General features: G+C 41.4%; 1 protein-coding gene across 1 annotated transcript in view; it reads left to right on the top strand.

Moving 5' to 3' along the window:
• TMEM237 (transmembrane protein 237) overlaps positions 1-10,173 on the top strand; it is a 95,213-nt gene extending 85,040 nt beyond the window's left edge. The window contains 1 exon segment of the mRNA XM_073551428.1: positions 9,949-10,173. Coding sequence (XP_073407529.1) covers positions 9,949-10,016 — 68 coding nt within the window. The 3' untranslated portion in view covers positions 10,017-10,173.
• Positions 10,174-17,317: the final 7,144 nt, after the last annotated feature.

Raw genomic sequence — 17,317 nt, 5'->3', positions numbered from 1 at the left:
AAACCTAAACCTTATACATAATGCCAACAAACGTAAAACCCCCTTAATCTTGCTAGCTTTAGATATAGAGAAAGCTTTTGATACCGTCACTTGGTCATATATGTTTAATATCTTGCACAAAATGGGGGTTTCACAACAATTAATCGACTCACTTAAACTTCTATACAATAATCCGGTTGCCTATTTAAAATTACCCTCGACCACTCCAGAACCAATAATTATCGGCAACGGAACAGGCAAAGGTGCCCCCTATCTCCAGCCCTATTCGCTCTAGTGATGGAACCTCTAGCGCAGAAGATACGTTTACACCCCGATATCACAGGCCAAACTATAGGTAGACATGAATACAAGGTCAGTCTGTTTGCCGACGACCTACTTCTGACCATGACAAATCCTCATATATCCCTGCCGAATCTCTTAAATACACTTAATTCTTTTGAGGAAATCTCAGGCTTAAAGGTCAATATCGAAAACTTACGCAATCTTTGTCAAAATGGCAATCTCTTTCCTTTTTGGGAAGGGTGCATTCGGTTAAAATGGTTACCTTGCCTCAATTTCTATATCTGTTCCGATCCTTGCCTATTTCAATACCCCTAATAACATTCAAAATGATACACTCACATATACTACGTTTTGTCTGGAACAATAAAAAGCCCCGTATTTCCCAGCAAATTCTGTTTAGACACAAAAGACAGGGAGGAGTCTCGCTACCAAACTTTACTCTCTATTATAGGGCGGCTCAGATCGCCCAGCTGGCAGGGGTAAATGCGCAACACACACCTATCTGGCCGCAAATAGAAAATTCTCAAATAGCACCTTAGAGAGCCTAATTTGGACCACGGGTTTACCGAAAGATTTGGCTTTACATTCGCCATATACCTTTCACTCTCTGCGAATCTGGAGAGTGAATAGGTTCCAATTTGCATTGCAATCTCATCCCTCTCCTCTCCTGAACCTGTTTAATAATCCCATGTTCCCACCAGGAGTTACATCCCGAAACCACGTATGGTGGCAGCAGAATAAGCTAACTAGGCTACAACATTTAACTACCCACTTCAAACTAATGTCAAAACAAGAGTTCATCACAAAATATCAAGTCCCGAGGTCTGAGACTTTCCGACTTGAACAGGTTTTGCAGGAAATGAACAATTTAACGGTTGGCTCCTCAAACGTACAACCTACAACATACGAACTAAAATGTCTATATGACCCACTTGGCAATGGCCTTATATCCCATCTTTATTCTATATTTAACAAACCCAGAGATGGCCTGAAATTGAAGACTATGGAGCAGTGGGAGGCAGACCTACGAATCTCCCTCACACCTCAAAGGTGGTTCAGATGTTATGAAAATATAATGAGGGGTAGTAACCAAGTTTCACTTACTGAGACTTCTCTTAAATTGTTCTTTAGAATACACTATGTACCTAGCTTCCTGCACAATATTTATCATTCGGTCCCTGGCAACTGTTTTAGAGGGTGCACTGACGATGGAGATACTCTCCACTATCGGACATGTCCACCAAATATGAAGTCTCTGTGGAAATATGTAGTAAAATTAATTGATAATATCTTTGGTAGGAAACTACCTCTGTCACCGTCCGTCGGTTCTTCTGCTGGGGGACAGACCAATCAATGCTAACAATAGGACTTGCCGTCTCGTTGACTTTATTGCTATGGCAACAAGAAATCACATAGCTAGCAGATGGAAAACCAGTACGCTCTCAATTACGCAGGTGAGGAGAAGGGTCAATCTGATAATGTTATATGAGAAAATAGAAGCCATCAGTTCTGATTCTTTCGAAAACTTTCGAGGTATCTGGGATCCTTGGATTCAGGCACATAGAGATGATGACCTTTCCAAAATGATATCTCTATCTATATAATATACTGGCATGGCAGTGGCTCCTTACAATCAGAGACTCTAAAGCAGGTACACTGGTGTCCCACGTTGGTATAACTCGTATTATCGACACTCACTTTAAATTCCCCACATTCCCTTCCCATCCCTTTAAGTTTAACTTAGTTGTGTTAAAACTGTCTTTCTACACATATTCTAAACAAAGATTCTGTAGTCAAGGATACCGTATGACTTTAAGTGCCTTTTTCTATGTATTTCCCCCTGCGAGGGGATCCTTGCACTCTAATGTAATTGTATTTCATGTTAAGTGATGTTTTCATTTCAATAAAATTGTTGAAACTAAAACCTGACCATGTGAACAGTACCTATATGAGCAGGATTCAGAAAGGTAATGTACGATGTGGATACGCTATGGAAGACGGCTTTTGTGTGCATGGCCCACAAGGGAGGGGTGGAGACCTCTCCAGTCTTGCAAAAACAAGAAACCAATTAGACACAAACACATGGGCCATACACACAGCGAACAAGTCTGTATGACAGTGTTCACACCACCAAAAGACTGAAACACAGAAAAACAAACGTATAAAAATATCCTGTTGTAAAAAAGTATCAAGACCAAAGTCAGCGCAGCCGTCTACCAGGCATTTTAGAGCACTTCATGCTTCCCTCTGCAGACAAGCTTTTTGGAGATGGAAATTTCATTCTCCAGCAGGACTTGGCACCTGTCCACACTGCCAAAAGTACCAATACCTGGTGTAAAAACAACAGTGTCACTGTGCTTGATTGGCCAGGAAACTCGCCTGACCTTAACCCCCTAAAGAATCTATAGTGTATTGTCAAGAGGAAGATGAGAGACACCAGATCCCACAATGCAGACGATCTGAAGGCTGCTATCAAAGCAACCTGGGCTTCCATAACACCTCAGCAGTGCCACAAGCTGATCGCCTCCATGCCACGCCGCATTGATGCAATAATTGATGCTAAAGGAGCCCCGACCAAGTATTGAGTGCATTTTCTGAACATACATTTCAGTAGGCCAACATTTTGGATTTTAAAATGATTTTTCAAGCTGGTGTTATATAGTATTCTAATTTACTGAGATAATGACTTTTGGGTTTTCATAATCATCAACATTAACAGAAATAAACACTTGAAATACATCACTCTGTTTGTAATGACTCTATATAATATATGAGTTTCACTTTTTGTATTGAACTGAAATAAATTAACTTTTTGATATTCTAATTTAATGATAAGCACCTGTATTTAAAATCCTAGTGCACTAAATAAAGATTACTTTTTTGCTAAATATTGACATTTAGTAAAATTTGAATGTACTTCATTTACATTTCTCGGAGTACCCCTCTAAGGTGCACAAGCTCAGAGCCATGCAAGGTCTATAGACAAATATTAGTAGTGGTACTGCTCACTGACTTTTAACATGGTCCATCATTTGCTGACACAGGTAATAACAGCTGACCTTCAAGGCAGTAGACAGTAGGGCTCAAGAGGAGTTATGAATCACTCTTCACTATCTGGCGGTCTCATGGATGAATCTGAATTTGACATATGCCCAGAAAGTGAGACCTACTGTAATGCACAGTGTATACTAGAGATGCCGGAATTCATTCACAGACCCCTGGTATAGTGGCCACAACAGTAGTCCATGGTAGCCAGATGGGAGCCCTGCAAACGGTGTCCTACCTCCTGGAATATCTGTCTTCTCTTTGTAGGTCTGGCGAGACATCATTGATGTGATGCGATGCACGCATGACATTGTGCTGAGCCTTCTGATCAGAAGACACGCTGGGGATTCCGGCAGTGCACAGGGCTCCCATTCGCCAGCCATTGGCTACTGATGTGGCCGCTGGGCCACGGTTCTGTGAATCGATTTTCTTGTCACTATTGCCCAATGTAAAATTTGGTTGAAAAATAATGATATGGGGTTGTTTTTCATGGTATTTGCTAGAATATACAGTGCCTTGCGAAAGTATTCGGCCCCCTGGAACTTTTCAAACTTTTCCCACATATCATGCTTCAAACATAAAGATACCAAATGTAAATTTTTGGTGAAGAAACAACAAGAAGTGGGACACAATTGTGAAGATGAACGAAATTTATTGGTTATTTTAAATTTTTGTGGAAATTCAAAAACTGAAAAGTGGGGCGTGCAATATTATTCAGCCCCTTTACTTTCAGTGCAGCAAACTCACTCCAGAAGTTCATTGTGGATCTCTGAATGACACAATGTTGTCCTAAATGACTAATGATGATAAATATAATCCATCTGTGTGTAGTCAAGTCTCCATATAAATGCACCTGCTCTGTGATAGTCTCAGGGTTCTGTTTGAAGCACAGAGCATCATGAAGACCAAGGAACACAACAGGCAGATCCGTGATACTGTTGTGGAGAAGTTTAAAGCCGGATTTGGATATAAAATGATTTCCAAAACTTTAAACATCCCAAGGAGAACTGTGCAAGCGATCATATTGAAATGGAAGGAGTATCATACCAGTGCAAATCTACCAAGACCCGGCCGTCCCTCTAAACTTTCCTCTTAAACAAGGAGAAGACTGATTGATCAGAGATGCAGCGAAGAGGCCCATGATCACTCTGGATGAACTGCAGCGATCTACAGCTGAGGTGGGATAGTCTGTCCATAGGACAACAATCAGTCATACACTGCACAAATCTGGCCTTTATGGAGGAGTGGCAAGAAGAAAGCCATATCTCAAAGATATCCATAAAAAGTGTTGTTTAAAGTTTGCAACAAGCCACCTGGGAGACACACCAAACATGTGAAAGAAGGTGCTCTGGTCAGATGAAACCAAAATTGAACTTTTTGGCAACAATGCCAAATGATATGTTTGGCATAAAGGCAACACAGCTCATCATCCTGAACACACCACCCCATTGTCAAACGTGGTGGCAGCATCATGGTTTGGGCCTGCTTTATTTCAGCAGGGACAGGGAAGATGGTTAAAATTGATGGGAAGATGGATGGAGCCAAATACAGGACCATTCTTGAAGAAAACCTGTTCGAGTCTGCAAAAGACCTGAGACTGGGACGGAGATTTGTTTTCCAACAAGATAATGATCCCAAACATAAAGCAAAATCTACAATGGAATGATTCACAAATAAATGTATCCAGGTGTTAGAATGGCTAAGTCAAAGTCCAGACCTGAATCCAATCGAGAATCTGTGGAAAGAGCTGAAAACTGCTGTTCACAAACGATCTCCATCAAACCTCACTGAGCTGATAGACACATACCCCAAGCGACTTGCAGTTGTAATCGCAGCAAAAGCTGGCGCAACAAAGTATTTAAGTTAAAGGGGCCGAATAATATTGCACACCCCACTATTCAGTTTTTGAATTTCCACAAAAATTTAAAATAACCAATAAATTTCGTTCAACTTCACAATTGTGTCCCACTTGTTGTTGATTCTTCACCAAAAATTTACATTAAGTATCTTTATGTTTGAAGCATGATATGTGGGAAAAGGTTGAAAAGTTCCAGGGGGCCCAATAGTTTAGCAAGGCACTGTAGCTATGTAAATTTCTGTGGTCTGAATATACTGAAAAATCGCAAGTTACCTTAAGTAGAAATACAATACATTTTTCAGTACAGGTACTTTATGTAGGTCTTTTATTCCTTCACCTCGAGTCCAGTTTACATATATGGGAAACATGGAAACAGTTGAACAATGTAAATTTGATTGAAATATGGTATGGGATTGTTTTTCCAGATATTGTCTAGGCTATTACCAGTGAAGGATAACAGTAATGTTACAAGATTCATTGTAGAAAGGCTTGTGTAGTGGCGTGTCCTAATGGCCATGTAGAGCAAGTCCCGCTCAGCATCTTGGAAAAATAACATTGTCGGCCAAGTGTATCACCTCACGGTCCCTGATCCCCTGAAACCAGGGAAAAACTGAATACCCCGATTCATACTGACAAACATCCCTGCTCCCTGTAAAATCATTAGCCAAAGTACTTGCCATCAAGGTAAAATAGTGATCCATGAAGACCAACAGAATTGATGCCTAATAAGTCTATCGCGATCAACATACGACCTTAACTAGGTAGTGTGGATACTGGACATAGAGCAATAATGTCCTTCATGCTGCGAAGGCTTTCGACAGCATCTACTGGAGTTATTTGTGGAAGGTACTAAATACAATGAGATTGGGTTAAACTATTGTTTTGGTCACCGACCGATCATGTCATTTTGGCGCTGTAAAAATGGGCACATGTTCAGGGCTGCCCGCTCTCACCCCCCCTGTTCGCTTTGCATGCCAGAAGTTCTGTTGCCAAACTGTGGGATTCGAGGGAACTTTTAGGCATTAGATGTAACACTATAGAAGATACGGTCAGTCTCTTTGCTGATGATATGCTACCTTTTGTAGGGGATGTACAGTCCTCTATTGGCCCAATAATTGCGCAATTAATGGATTTTGGTCACTGGTCAGGCCTAAAAATCAACTGTAAAAAATCATCCTTGATGCCACTAGACCCCTTCTCCCCCCTTTTAGAAACAATTGCTCCATCTCCGATGCAGGTGGTGGAACAGTTTAAATACCGTATATACATGTCTATAATCTGAGTTTTTCAGCACATGTTTTTATGCTGAAAAAGCTCCCCTCAGCTTATACTCAAGTGTGGGGCCCACTTACTGTATTTTTCGCATGTACCTGCTGTGCCCATGGGAGTGGAAAGCACTGAATATTAATTTCTCTTTAAAATCAGACACGCTGTTAGCCGCAGCAGCCAGGTTCCTGCAGCTATTGGGCTCTGAAGTGTGCTGGCTGCTTAAGGGAATGAATATTCACTGCTTTCCACTCCCATATTCATTTCCCTTAGTAGCAGGCACACATGATCGCCCGGCCGCTGCAGCAAGCCAGTGGCTGAGGTTACTGTGCCCGCTATTAAAGATCAATGAATATTCACTGCTCCACATGCCCATAGTCCCGGCGTGGAGAGCAGTGAGTATTCTGGCAGCTGTCCTCTGCTTATAAGCAGCGCATGACGTCACTGCCATGTGCTGCTTACAAGCATAAATCAGCTACTGCTATCAGAACAGGATGCTGTGAGGGCGCGCAGGGAAGGTAAGTAGAATGTTTTTTGTTTTTAATGTTTTTCTGCTGCTGGGTAGGTCCATGCATCCCAGGATGGGGATAAGGATGCTATGCATACCAGTATAGAGACGAGGGGGCCAGTCATATCAGGATCGGGAAGAGAAGGCCAAGCATACCAGGATAGGAATGAGGATGGGGATGAGAAGGCCATGCAATCCAGGTTTAATCACGAGTAAATAATTGTTCCCAGTTTTTCTGTGGTAAAATTAGGTACCTCAGCTTATACTCGAGTATACTCGGTACCTTGACGTAGTGGTCTGTTTAAACACAAGGGACTGTATATAGCTAAATATTAACACTTTGCTAGATAGATTTAGGTCCAAAATACAGTGGGGAAAAAAAGTATTTAGTCAGTCAGCAATAGTGCAAGTTCCACCACTTAAAAAGATGAGAGGCGTCTGTAATTTACATCATAGGTAGACCTCAACTATGGGAGACAAACTGAGAAAAAAAAATCCAGAAAATCACATTGTCTGTTTTTTTTTCATTTTATTTGCATATTATGGTGGAAAATAAGTATTTGGTCAGAAACAAAATTTCATCTCAATACTTTGTGATATATCCTTTGTTGGCAATGACAGAGGTCAAACGTTTTCTGTAAGTCTTCACAAGGTTGCCACACACTGTTGTTGGTATGTTGGCCCATTCCTCCATACAGATCTCCTCTAGAGCAGTGATGTTTTTGGCTTTTCGCTTGGCAACACGGACTTTCAACTCCCTCCAAAGGTTTTCTATAGGGTTGAGATCTGGAGACTGGCTAGGCCACTCCAGGACCTTGAAATGCTTCTTGCGAAGCCACTCCTTCGTTTCCCTGGCGGTGTGCTTTGGATCATTGTCATGTTGAAAGACCCAGCCACGTTTCATCCTCAATGCCCTTGCTGATGGAAGGAGGTTTGCACTCAAAATCTCACGATACATGGCCCCATTCATTCTTTCATGTACCCGGATCAGTCGTCCTGGCCCCTTTGCAGAGAAACAGCCCCAAAGCATGATGTTTCCACCACCATGCTTTACAGTAGGTATGGTGTTTGATGGATGCAACTCAGTATTCTTTTTCCTCCAAACACGACAAGTTGTGTTTCTACCAAACAGTTCCAGTTTGGTTTCATCAGACCATAGGACATTCTCCCAAAACTCCTCTGGATCATCCAAATGCTCTCTAGCAAACTTCAGACGGGCCCGGACATGTACAGGCTTAAGCAGTGGGACACGTCTGGCACTGCAGGATCTGAGTCCATGGTGGCGTAGTGTGTTACTTATGGTAGGCCTTGTTACATTGGTCCCAGCTCTCTGCAGTTCATTCACTAGGTCCCCCCGCGTGGTTCTGGGATTTTTGCTCACCGTTCTTGTGATCATTCTGACCCCACGGGGTGGGATTTTGCGTGGAGCACCAGATCGAGGGAGATTATCAGTGGTCTTGTATGTCTTCCATTTTCTAATTATTGCTCCCATAGTTGATTTCTTCACTCCAAGCTGGTTGGCTATTGCAGATTCAGTCTTCCCAGCCTGGTGCAGGGCTACAATTTTGTTTCTGGTGTCCTTTGACAGCTCTTTGGTCTTCACCATAGTGGAGTTTGGAGTCAGACTGTTTGAGGGTGTGCACAGGTGTCTTTTTATACTGATAACAAGTTTAAACAGGTGCCATTACTACAGGTAATGAGTGGAGGAAAGAGGAGACTCTTAAAGAAGAAGTTACAGGTCTGTGAGAGCCAGAAATCTTGATTGCTTGTTTCTGACCAAATACTTATTTTCCACCATAATATGCAAATAAAATGAAAAAAAAACAGACAATGTGATTTTCTGGATTTTTTTTTCTGTTTGTCTCCCATAGTTGAGGTCTACCTATGATGTAAATTACAGACTCCTCTCATCTTTTTAAGTGGTGGAACTTGCACTATTGCTGACTGACTAAATACTTTTTTTCCCCACTGAACATACGTGGTGTATATTGCCCGTCAGTAGTAGGTAGGGGGAACCTCATCAAAATGTTGGTGCCACAATTGCTCTACCTACCATATAATTCCTGCACTGGATCCCACCTCCCATTTTCCTCACTGTACAGACATTGTTTAGAGAACTATTATGGCACAAACAAAATGCAATAATTAAACTGACACTCCAAATGGGAAAAACCTGTGGGGGGTAGCTTACAATTCCAGACCCATGGATTTATTTTCTAGCCTCCAGATGCAAAATTTTCATGGCTGGGAAAGGAGAGAGGGCAAAATAGGATGTCTTGTTTTACAAGACAAAAAAAATGGTTGTCACCCCTTCGTGTACTGGAAGTGAAAACCTGGGTCCATAGATTGTGCATCAATGCTAAGGTTGGCTGATCTCGAAGTATGGGACAGGGGGAACAGATCACTGGGAATTGCTGGAAACTCCAAATTTACCCCATTATGGCAAAATCCTCAACTGGTGGAGTTTGGTAAATTAATGGGCTTTAGAGGTTGGGAGGTGAGAGGTGTACAAACTTTAGATCATTTAACAAAAAACTAGATATTTAAAACTTTAATGAAGTCTTACTGAATGACAGCTACTCGAAAGGATTTGTACTGAAAAATAGATTGCATATAGTTATCTGTGGTGTGTTACTGGGGGGATTCTTTTTCTTTGAATAAATACATTCTAAAAAAAAAATATGACAATTTAATTTTCCTCTGCATCAGAAATGACACCCATTATGATTCTGTCTGATACCATAATGGATATTTCATTGCTCATGTGATCTTTGTAACAATGCTGTTTCTTCCTTTTTTTTCTCAGTAATAAATGATCTGATTAAAAAAAAGGTTTGTGAAAGGATCAGTTGGAAACTTATGGCCTAGCCCGTGGCTATGCTGTAGCTGTCCAAGTTGGAAGGACCCTTTTACATTTCTGAATATGGAAATGTTTTCATGAGACGTTCATTTGATTCTTCTAAACTACATATTCATTTTATCCTTTTAGAATCCATATTTATCCCAGAAGAAGAGGAGTGCCCAGACATGGAGAAGGGGGTGAAAATTCAAGCATGAATTGTGTTTGGACACAGATGCCTTTTTTCTCAATACTGCTTTGTACACCTATTTTATACACATTTTATATCCAGTTTTTATTGTTTTATACTTTTTAGAAAATTTATTTTTTGCAATTGTACATTCAGAACTGTAAATTAAATATTTCGGTAACAAATTCCTGTTTAGTATGTACACACTTCACGGAAAGCAACATTGCACTGATTCCTATTTGCCAAAATATACATTATGTTTTTACATAGGACTTTCTAAACAACTTTTATACCAGGAAAAGGTGCTTCATGTATGACATGCAGTCTGAACAACATATTTTTTAAAGTATGTACACCAGAAAACTGGCATAAATACATCTTTAAATCCTCTACAAGACTAAACTGTCTCCTTGAAGCCACATCTAGGAGGAGCTCAGTGCATATGAATTTATATAGCTACCATTGAATTGCATCAAAGCTGCAAAACGCTTTGTGCACTGGGCACCCCCTAGTGGCAACAGCATAAAAATGCTATGGAACAATTTTAGGAAGCAGAAGCAGGTCAGCGATAGTCCAACTCATTCTGGTGTGGTCTGCCAATATAGTCACAATCAGTACCTCAAGTCTTTGGTAAGACAGGAGGTGGATTTCAGCCTATCCATGATTTCTGGTAAGTTGGAGTAGAAGTTCATAGCTGTGACCAAATGAATCAGTGCCGAAAAGCAACAAGCACCAAACACTGATGAAAATAGCAAATAACTATTGGCAGAAGGAAATTATTTAGATTTAATTATTAGCTTTGTCTATTCCAAACTGATATCCAATGTAGTTCTAGTGTTAGATCTACTTGTGTTTAGTCAATGATGGCAATGTACAGCACATTTACAACAATCTTTGGCTCACATTTAATTTCCAGAATAAGCATGCATACAAAAAAACCTTCAATTTTCTATACATTGCATTATAATGTACAATATAACAACAACAAAGTCATATTAGAAACAGGGATATACTATATAGGCGGCTAAATGACACTTTGCCTTCCAAAGCTTATGTATAAGGCACAAAAGAACTAGTGGTCTCTTTTCAGACAAGAACAGACTTGCTTTAGTATCACATTTCATTCATTCATCCAGTCGTTGAGTTGAACTATTGCAGTCCCATTTCTCTCCGCTTGTGAAGGTCGGGTCTTATAAGCTTCAAGGACTGAGCGTTACGTACTAATCACTAATCTTCTATTATTCGTTGTGTTCACACTGCCGTTTTCTGGCCTTAGTATTTGTTATAATGTGTACACCTCTAGGGAAGGACTCATTCAGATGGCCGTTGTTCACAGAGAAAGCGTATGCATTATGGTCTATGGCTCTGTTCACATGCCCATATCTTTTTGTGGACAGTCTGTCCACAAAAAAATAAGACTTTTTTTTATCCTAAGTCTGAGATCAAAATGCAGCATACAAGTGTGTGCGACTCTAGCACAAGCTTTTTTTTTTTCATACGAGAAAAATGATTTATTATGAAACACTGGTAATAAAGGACACACTAACCAAACAGGGATGAAAATCTGATCCTAAATATTGATGAAAATGGGTCTGTCTCTTTCACGTAAGTGAAAAAAGGATAGTTTGTATGTCATCCAGACTGCTGATGCCGCATCCTGCTGCATATTGTCACTCTGGGAAATGTCACATTCTGATCTGCAGGCAGCATTTTATACAACAGGGGAGCTGGACAGTTATACCGGGTTTTTTTTTTAAAAGGCTAAGTTCACATTGGGCGTTTTTTTCTGTTCTGCAGTAAAACGTGACTGCTTGGCAGGAAGGAAGCTGTGTAAAAACACAGGTTTTGCTGCGTTTTTTTGTGCTGTGCTTTTGGTGTGTTTTCCATTTTAATTCTATGGGTAAATACGCTGAAAGAAGGGATATATCTATCCTCTATGTCCAAAAAACACTGCAAAGTACTGATGACAATAAAAACAAGCTGTGTGCATGGGATTTCTGAAATCTCAGACATAGCTGATACTGTCAAATGCAGCTAAAAAGTAGCACAAAAAAGTTGCAAAAACGCCCAGTGTGAACATAGCCTAAGGTTGGAAAGACTCAGGATAACTTGAATTTTTCTTCATTTAAAGCCCTGCTCATTGTGAGCTGGTCAGGCAAGTGGGTGATTGTATTTAGTGACTGATAGCCTTCTCTGTATGTGGAATCATACAGGCTCAGGCTGACACGAGAAGAGGTGAATCTCCCGCTGCGACCCTGTGCAGGAGTACACCCTCCATCCCCACCATGAGCAGTGTTTGGCACAGTACACATGGTGCAAAATATAGACAATCCGCATCTCGTTATTCAGAAGAATAGGCAGAGAGGACGTAAGTGTAGAAGCAGAGTACAAAGCGTCCTCCACTTCTGCCTCTGGGTCCAGCCTTCTCCAACAATCATCTATAATCTTTTTGCTATTTTTTTATATTATTTAAAGAACCACTCCGACTACTTTTCTTTTTATAGTTCACTAGCAGAGTGGTATCATATGTTCCCTGTCTATATTAGAATACTTACCAGCCGCCATCTCCTGCTGTTCTTGGCGCCACTCTGGTTGTCTTCTGTTAGTTTTGACTAGCTGAATTGCTCCAGTGCTTGCTGGTAGGACAGAAAGTGACTTCACAATGTAAGTCTAAGAGTATTATAAACTGACACTGAGCGCTTGTGATAGTTAGCTCTGACTTCTGGTCAGTCAGAAGTTGCGGTCAAAAGAGGGTAGAACGAGACCATAGCAGTGGCAGGAACAAGAGAAAAAATAACGACAGAAGCTGGTCAGTATGTTAGTAACGTCAGGGAACAGACATGAGTGATACCACTCCGGCGGTAAAATAGAAAAAAACAAAAACTGCTGGAGTAATGTTTTAAATGGAAAATGTACTTTCAACATACTTTTTGTAAATCAATAGTGCAGGCAAATATAGATATGCATAAATAATTTGTAGTATATCTTATTAGAGAAATCGGTTTCTTTCTCCACTTAGGAGCCACTTCTTTAATCCACTGTGCCTCCTGAATTCATCATACACTCTGAAAAAGAGCTCAAATTGCCCTGCAGAGATATTATAAAGCTCAGAACCATCTTTCTATAAGTCTTTTACCTCCCGCCAGAGCTAGATTCACATCCACACCGCAAAATACTGCTGTATGTTGCCCTCCATACCTCTACTGTTTCTGTCTGTACTAATTATGCAAATTGTCTCTTCAGAAAGGAAGAGGACTAGAACTCTAGTGCCACCTATTGGGGGTAGCAATCCTAAAAGTCAATGTTGACCCTATAACGAGCCTAGTTACATGACTTAGGATAAAAGCCAAGCCAGAATCTCCATTTGCAGACACTGTGTTTCAGGGTACTGCCCCTCATCAGTGCAAAGTGGGAGAAGATCTGGTTTGGCTGTGAGAGAGGCGTCTGACCAATATCCAAGAAGTATCATTTCTCCTTAAGTAATGAATGAAGAGCAGGAATCCCTCTCTGTGTGCTGTGTGGCAGACATCATGGCAGCTAGTCTCATCACACCTACTCAGTCAATTGAAAATTAAGAAATAGAGGTGGCACAGGAGAAAATGCAGGATGCAAGTCATAAAACGGCCAGAAATAATGTTATTCCCAGTGTGCACATAGGAAAAAGTCTTCTGAAATGTTACTTGAAAGTACAGTTACTTGCTGTTACATAAGCATGTACAGAATCCATGGCATCACACTAATACTGGGGGAAAAACACCAACATCCCCCCCCCCCCTTTCTTCAATGTTATTTCTTCACATTCCTGTCATCATTTTCCCCTCCATGGGGAACCATAACACCCAGCATGCCCTGAGAACTGCAATCCTGGAACAGCTGGGAGTGAAAGGGGGAATTCATTAAGGGATTTACATCAGTATTTTGCTGTAAAGAACCTTAAGTTGCAATATTGTTGCACAAATTGGAATCTGGGCAAACATTTTGAAACATGGGGCGATTACAGTCCCAGCCACTTCTGCCACGAAAGGCATAGTAGACGGAGCATGCATATGGCCGCCCATCACCTTCATGCTAACATACGCCAAAGAGGAGTAATTTACTCTAGTCCATGACTGGAGGACATTTCCAGCGGCGACCCAAGGGGATAACAGCAGTGCCTAATTTATTGATGAGTAATGAGTTGGGCAGATTGTACGCCAGTCTTCCTCTTCATTCAGAACGGTGTGCGCGTCGGCCACAACGCTTTCTTGACTGATTGTGTTCCACAAAAGAACTTTAAGGATGTGTGCAGACGCTGCGGATTCTGCTGCGGAATTTTCCACGTGGATTTGTCTAAATCTGCAGGTCAAAAGACCTGCGGTTTATCTGCGGATTAGCCTGTGGTTATCCCCTGCGGTTTGACACCTGTCATGGAGCAGGTGCCAAACCGCTGCGGAATCCGCAACGTGTGCACTGTGGTTTTCATTTTACATAGACATATGGTACTGTACAACGCAGCAGAATCCGCAACGTGTGCACACACCCTAAGGGTGAGCTTACATGTAGCACCCGCAGCATGGCCACAAAGACTGCATGGTTACAAGATTATTAATAGGCATACTTTAGCCATTAACAATGGATATGAAAAGTGCAATATCAAGTTTCAAAACTGAAATCACCTCCCATTCAAATGTACGGAAATTGTTTTATCTGAGAATTTCATGTAGCCGAAGAGAGAGTCCCCAGAGTCGATGTTACTGGTGGGCCTTTGGCACCACTGCCTGGTAATCACCGAACAGGACCACCCACTGGACTCCTAAGCATAGGACGAGCAAAGATCGGAGTAAAATGCAAGCCATCTTCTTCCCACAAACCTACAGTATCCATCAGTCTGCCCAGAACGCGCTGCCTGCAGACAGACATACTCAATGTGACCGGATGCCAACAATACACAGCCGCTGGGTCTCAGTATTAGATCCAAGTGCAGCAACACTTGAAAAGTTATTCACATTTATCAAGAGAAAACATTGTTATAATTCCAGCAGTTTATCATTGATTCCATCACTGAAGTCACATTATTCTGAAGGATTCTCGCAGGTTCCATAACAACCTAAGAGCCAATATTAAAAAGGACCTGTCACAAGTGGCCAGTGTTTTTTTTTTTTTTTAAAGACCACGAAAATTAGCACTAAATAAAAAGCCCCATATCTCTGGGAACGTATGGCGGATTTAAAAACAAACAGTATACTCAGTAAAGCAGCGGGAATAATACAGTGGTCGCACATGCTCAGCAACACTTCACATAGAGCAATGCGGGGACTCAATAACCAGACCCTCCGCAATCACACATTATCTAGTCCTGTGGATTGGTGATAAATCTTGTTTATGATAAAACCCCTATTACATGAAGTGACCATGGATTTAAAAAAAAAAAAAAGTGAACTTTACAGTTTCTCTTTACTGATGGGCAATGGGTTAAGGCTGGCTTTAAGCTGTGTCAGCAGGAGTAACGATCAGCTGATCGCTGTAGGCGGTGCTGGGCAGGAAATAGAGCTGGAGTGACAGACACTTCAGATCTACCATAGCTCTTTAGTCTCATTTCAATGTCAACTCATATGTAGATTTCTCAGTAACGGAGAAACGGACTGGCTATGTAACGGGGCAAACCGCTAAAGGCGGAAAACCCCTTTAAGTTGTATGGCCAGATTCATCGTTTGCCAGGAAAATAGAATTAGTGGTTATTGCTTTTCATATTACTTCTTGCAGCACAGGATCTAAAATAACTGTATACTGATGACGATGCAAACAGCACCACAGATCTCAGCTTTCAGCACCACTCTGATAATAACTGGAAGGGAAAGGGTGCAATATTGACGCAGAACTGTAGTTTCCCCTGAATTTCCAGTGCCGTGGAGATCAGCGTTATGTCTCCAGTGACAATCAGCACAAGTTTTCTCCACAAGATCAAGTTCAAATATACAACGATTTTTTGGTAAGTGTGGAAGATGCAGAGAGCAGCACATCTACTGTACATTCCCTTCCCCTCTGCACGGGCAGCTTATGGGTTTACCGGGAGGGATCTTCATCCCGTTTAATGGTTTCTGTTATATTTCTTGTTCAGTACCCTACAGAAGGTCTGGACATTTTAGGGGTCCAGTGACAACAAGTTATCACTTGTACACAGGATATCTCATAACTCACTGATCGTGGGGGTCCAACCCCTAGGACTCACTGATCGACAGAACTGGGGAATTTTCATCACCGTTACAAAATGTAATGGCAGATCAGATGCCTGACTACCACTCCATTCATTGTTTGTGGGGCTGCCAGAAACAGCCAGCGCATCGCTTGGCAGCCTCCATAGGGAATGGAGTGTCAGCTAATCATGTGCACTGTGCTCTATTCTATCGGGAATAAAAGTGCCCTGTTCTTCCAATTGATCGGGATCCCAGAGGTCGGACCTTTACCCATCACCAAGTTATCACCGGACAACCTTTAATATATCAGGACACCCTTCTTTAGAAATAGAATGGACGCTGCTTTCATTCTCCAGCCAGATGTAATCTGACAGCATGCCAACGGGAATCCAGCAGTTCCACAGATTTCCCAGTATTTCTCATCAGAGAGGTCACAATCAGCATTGTGGTTATGTTTTTGAAGTTAGTGACAGCATCGCGATAACCTGCACATATAGTCTAGGGCTCCATGGTGACTTTTTGGTCACAGTAACAACACAACCACATTGGTTCTCTATAGTAGGAAACATTGCTCTAGAGTGCCACCATAATGTGCCCTTACACAACAATGTGCACAATCTGGCAATTTAGTGTTTGTGCATCGTTTTGATACTGGTCATAGAGACAACAAATGGCAGGTCCCTACATGTGGGATTACTCAATATTGCAATATAATCACGGTCACTAGGAAGACAGACAGGCACCTAAGTTTAGATGATTGGTTCAATTACCAATTGTACAACAGGTAATTTACACACTGAGACAATTGAAAGAAATGATCCTGTGAAACAGCGGCCTTTTACTATACAAGGAATCAATTATAAATAAGCAGGTCACTTAATGCAATAAATGTTAAAAATAATCTGTCACCAGGTTTTTGCGATGTAATTTGAGAGCAGCATTATATAGGGACAGAGCCCCTGATTCCAGCAATGTGTCACTTATTGGGCTGCTCGCTATCAGTTTGCTAAAACCACAGTTTTTCCTGCTGCTGAGCTCTGTATAACCCCGCCTCACAGCACTGATTGGAAGCTTCCTCCTGTGTACACTGTGCATAGGCAGAAAGCTGCCAATCACTGTTGGGGTGGACTTACAACACAAGGACTACATGGCACGA

The sequence above is a fragment of the Dendrobates tinctorius genome, unplaced genomic scaffold (genome assembly GCF_039654945.1).
Source record: "Dendrobates tinctorius isolate UK_male_01 unplaced genomic scaffold, ASM3965494v1 ptg000177l, whole genome shotgun sequence".
Lineage (NCBI taxonomy): Eukaryota > Metazoa > Chordata > Amphibia > Anura > Dendrobatidae > Dendrobates > Dendrobates tinctorius.
Note: the sequence above shows the minus strand (reverse complement) of the source record. Positions and strands in the feature narration are given on the sequence as shown.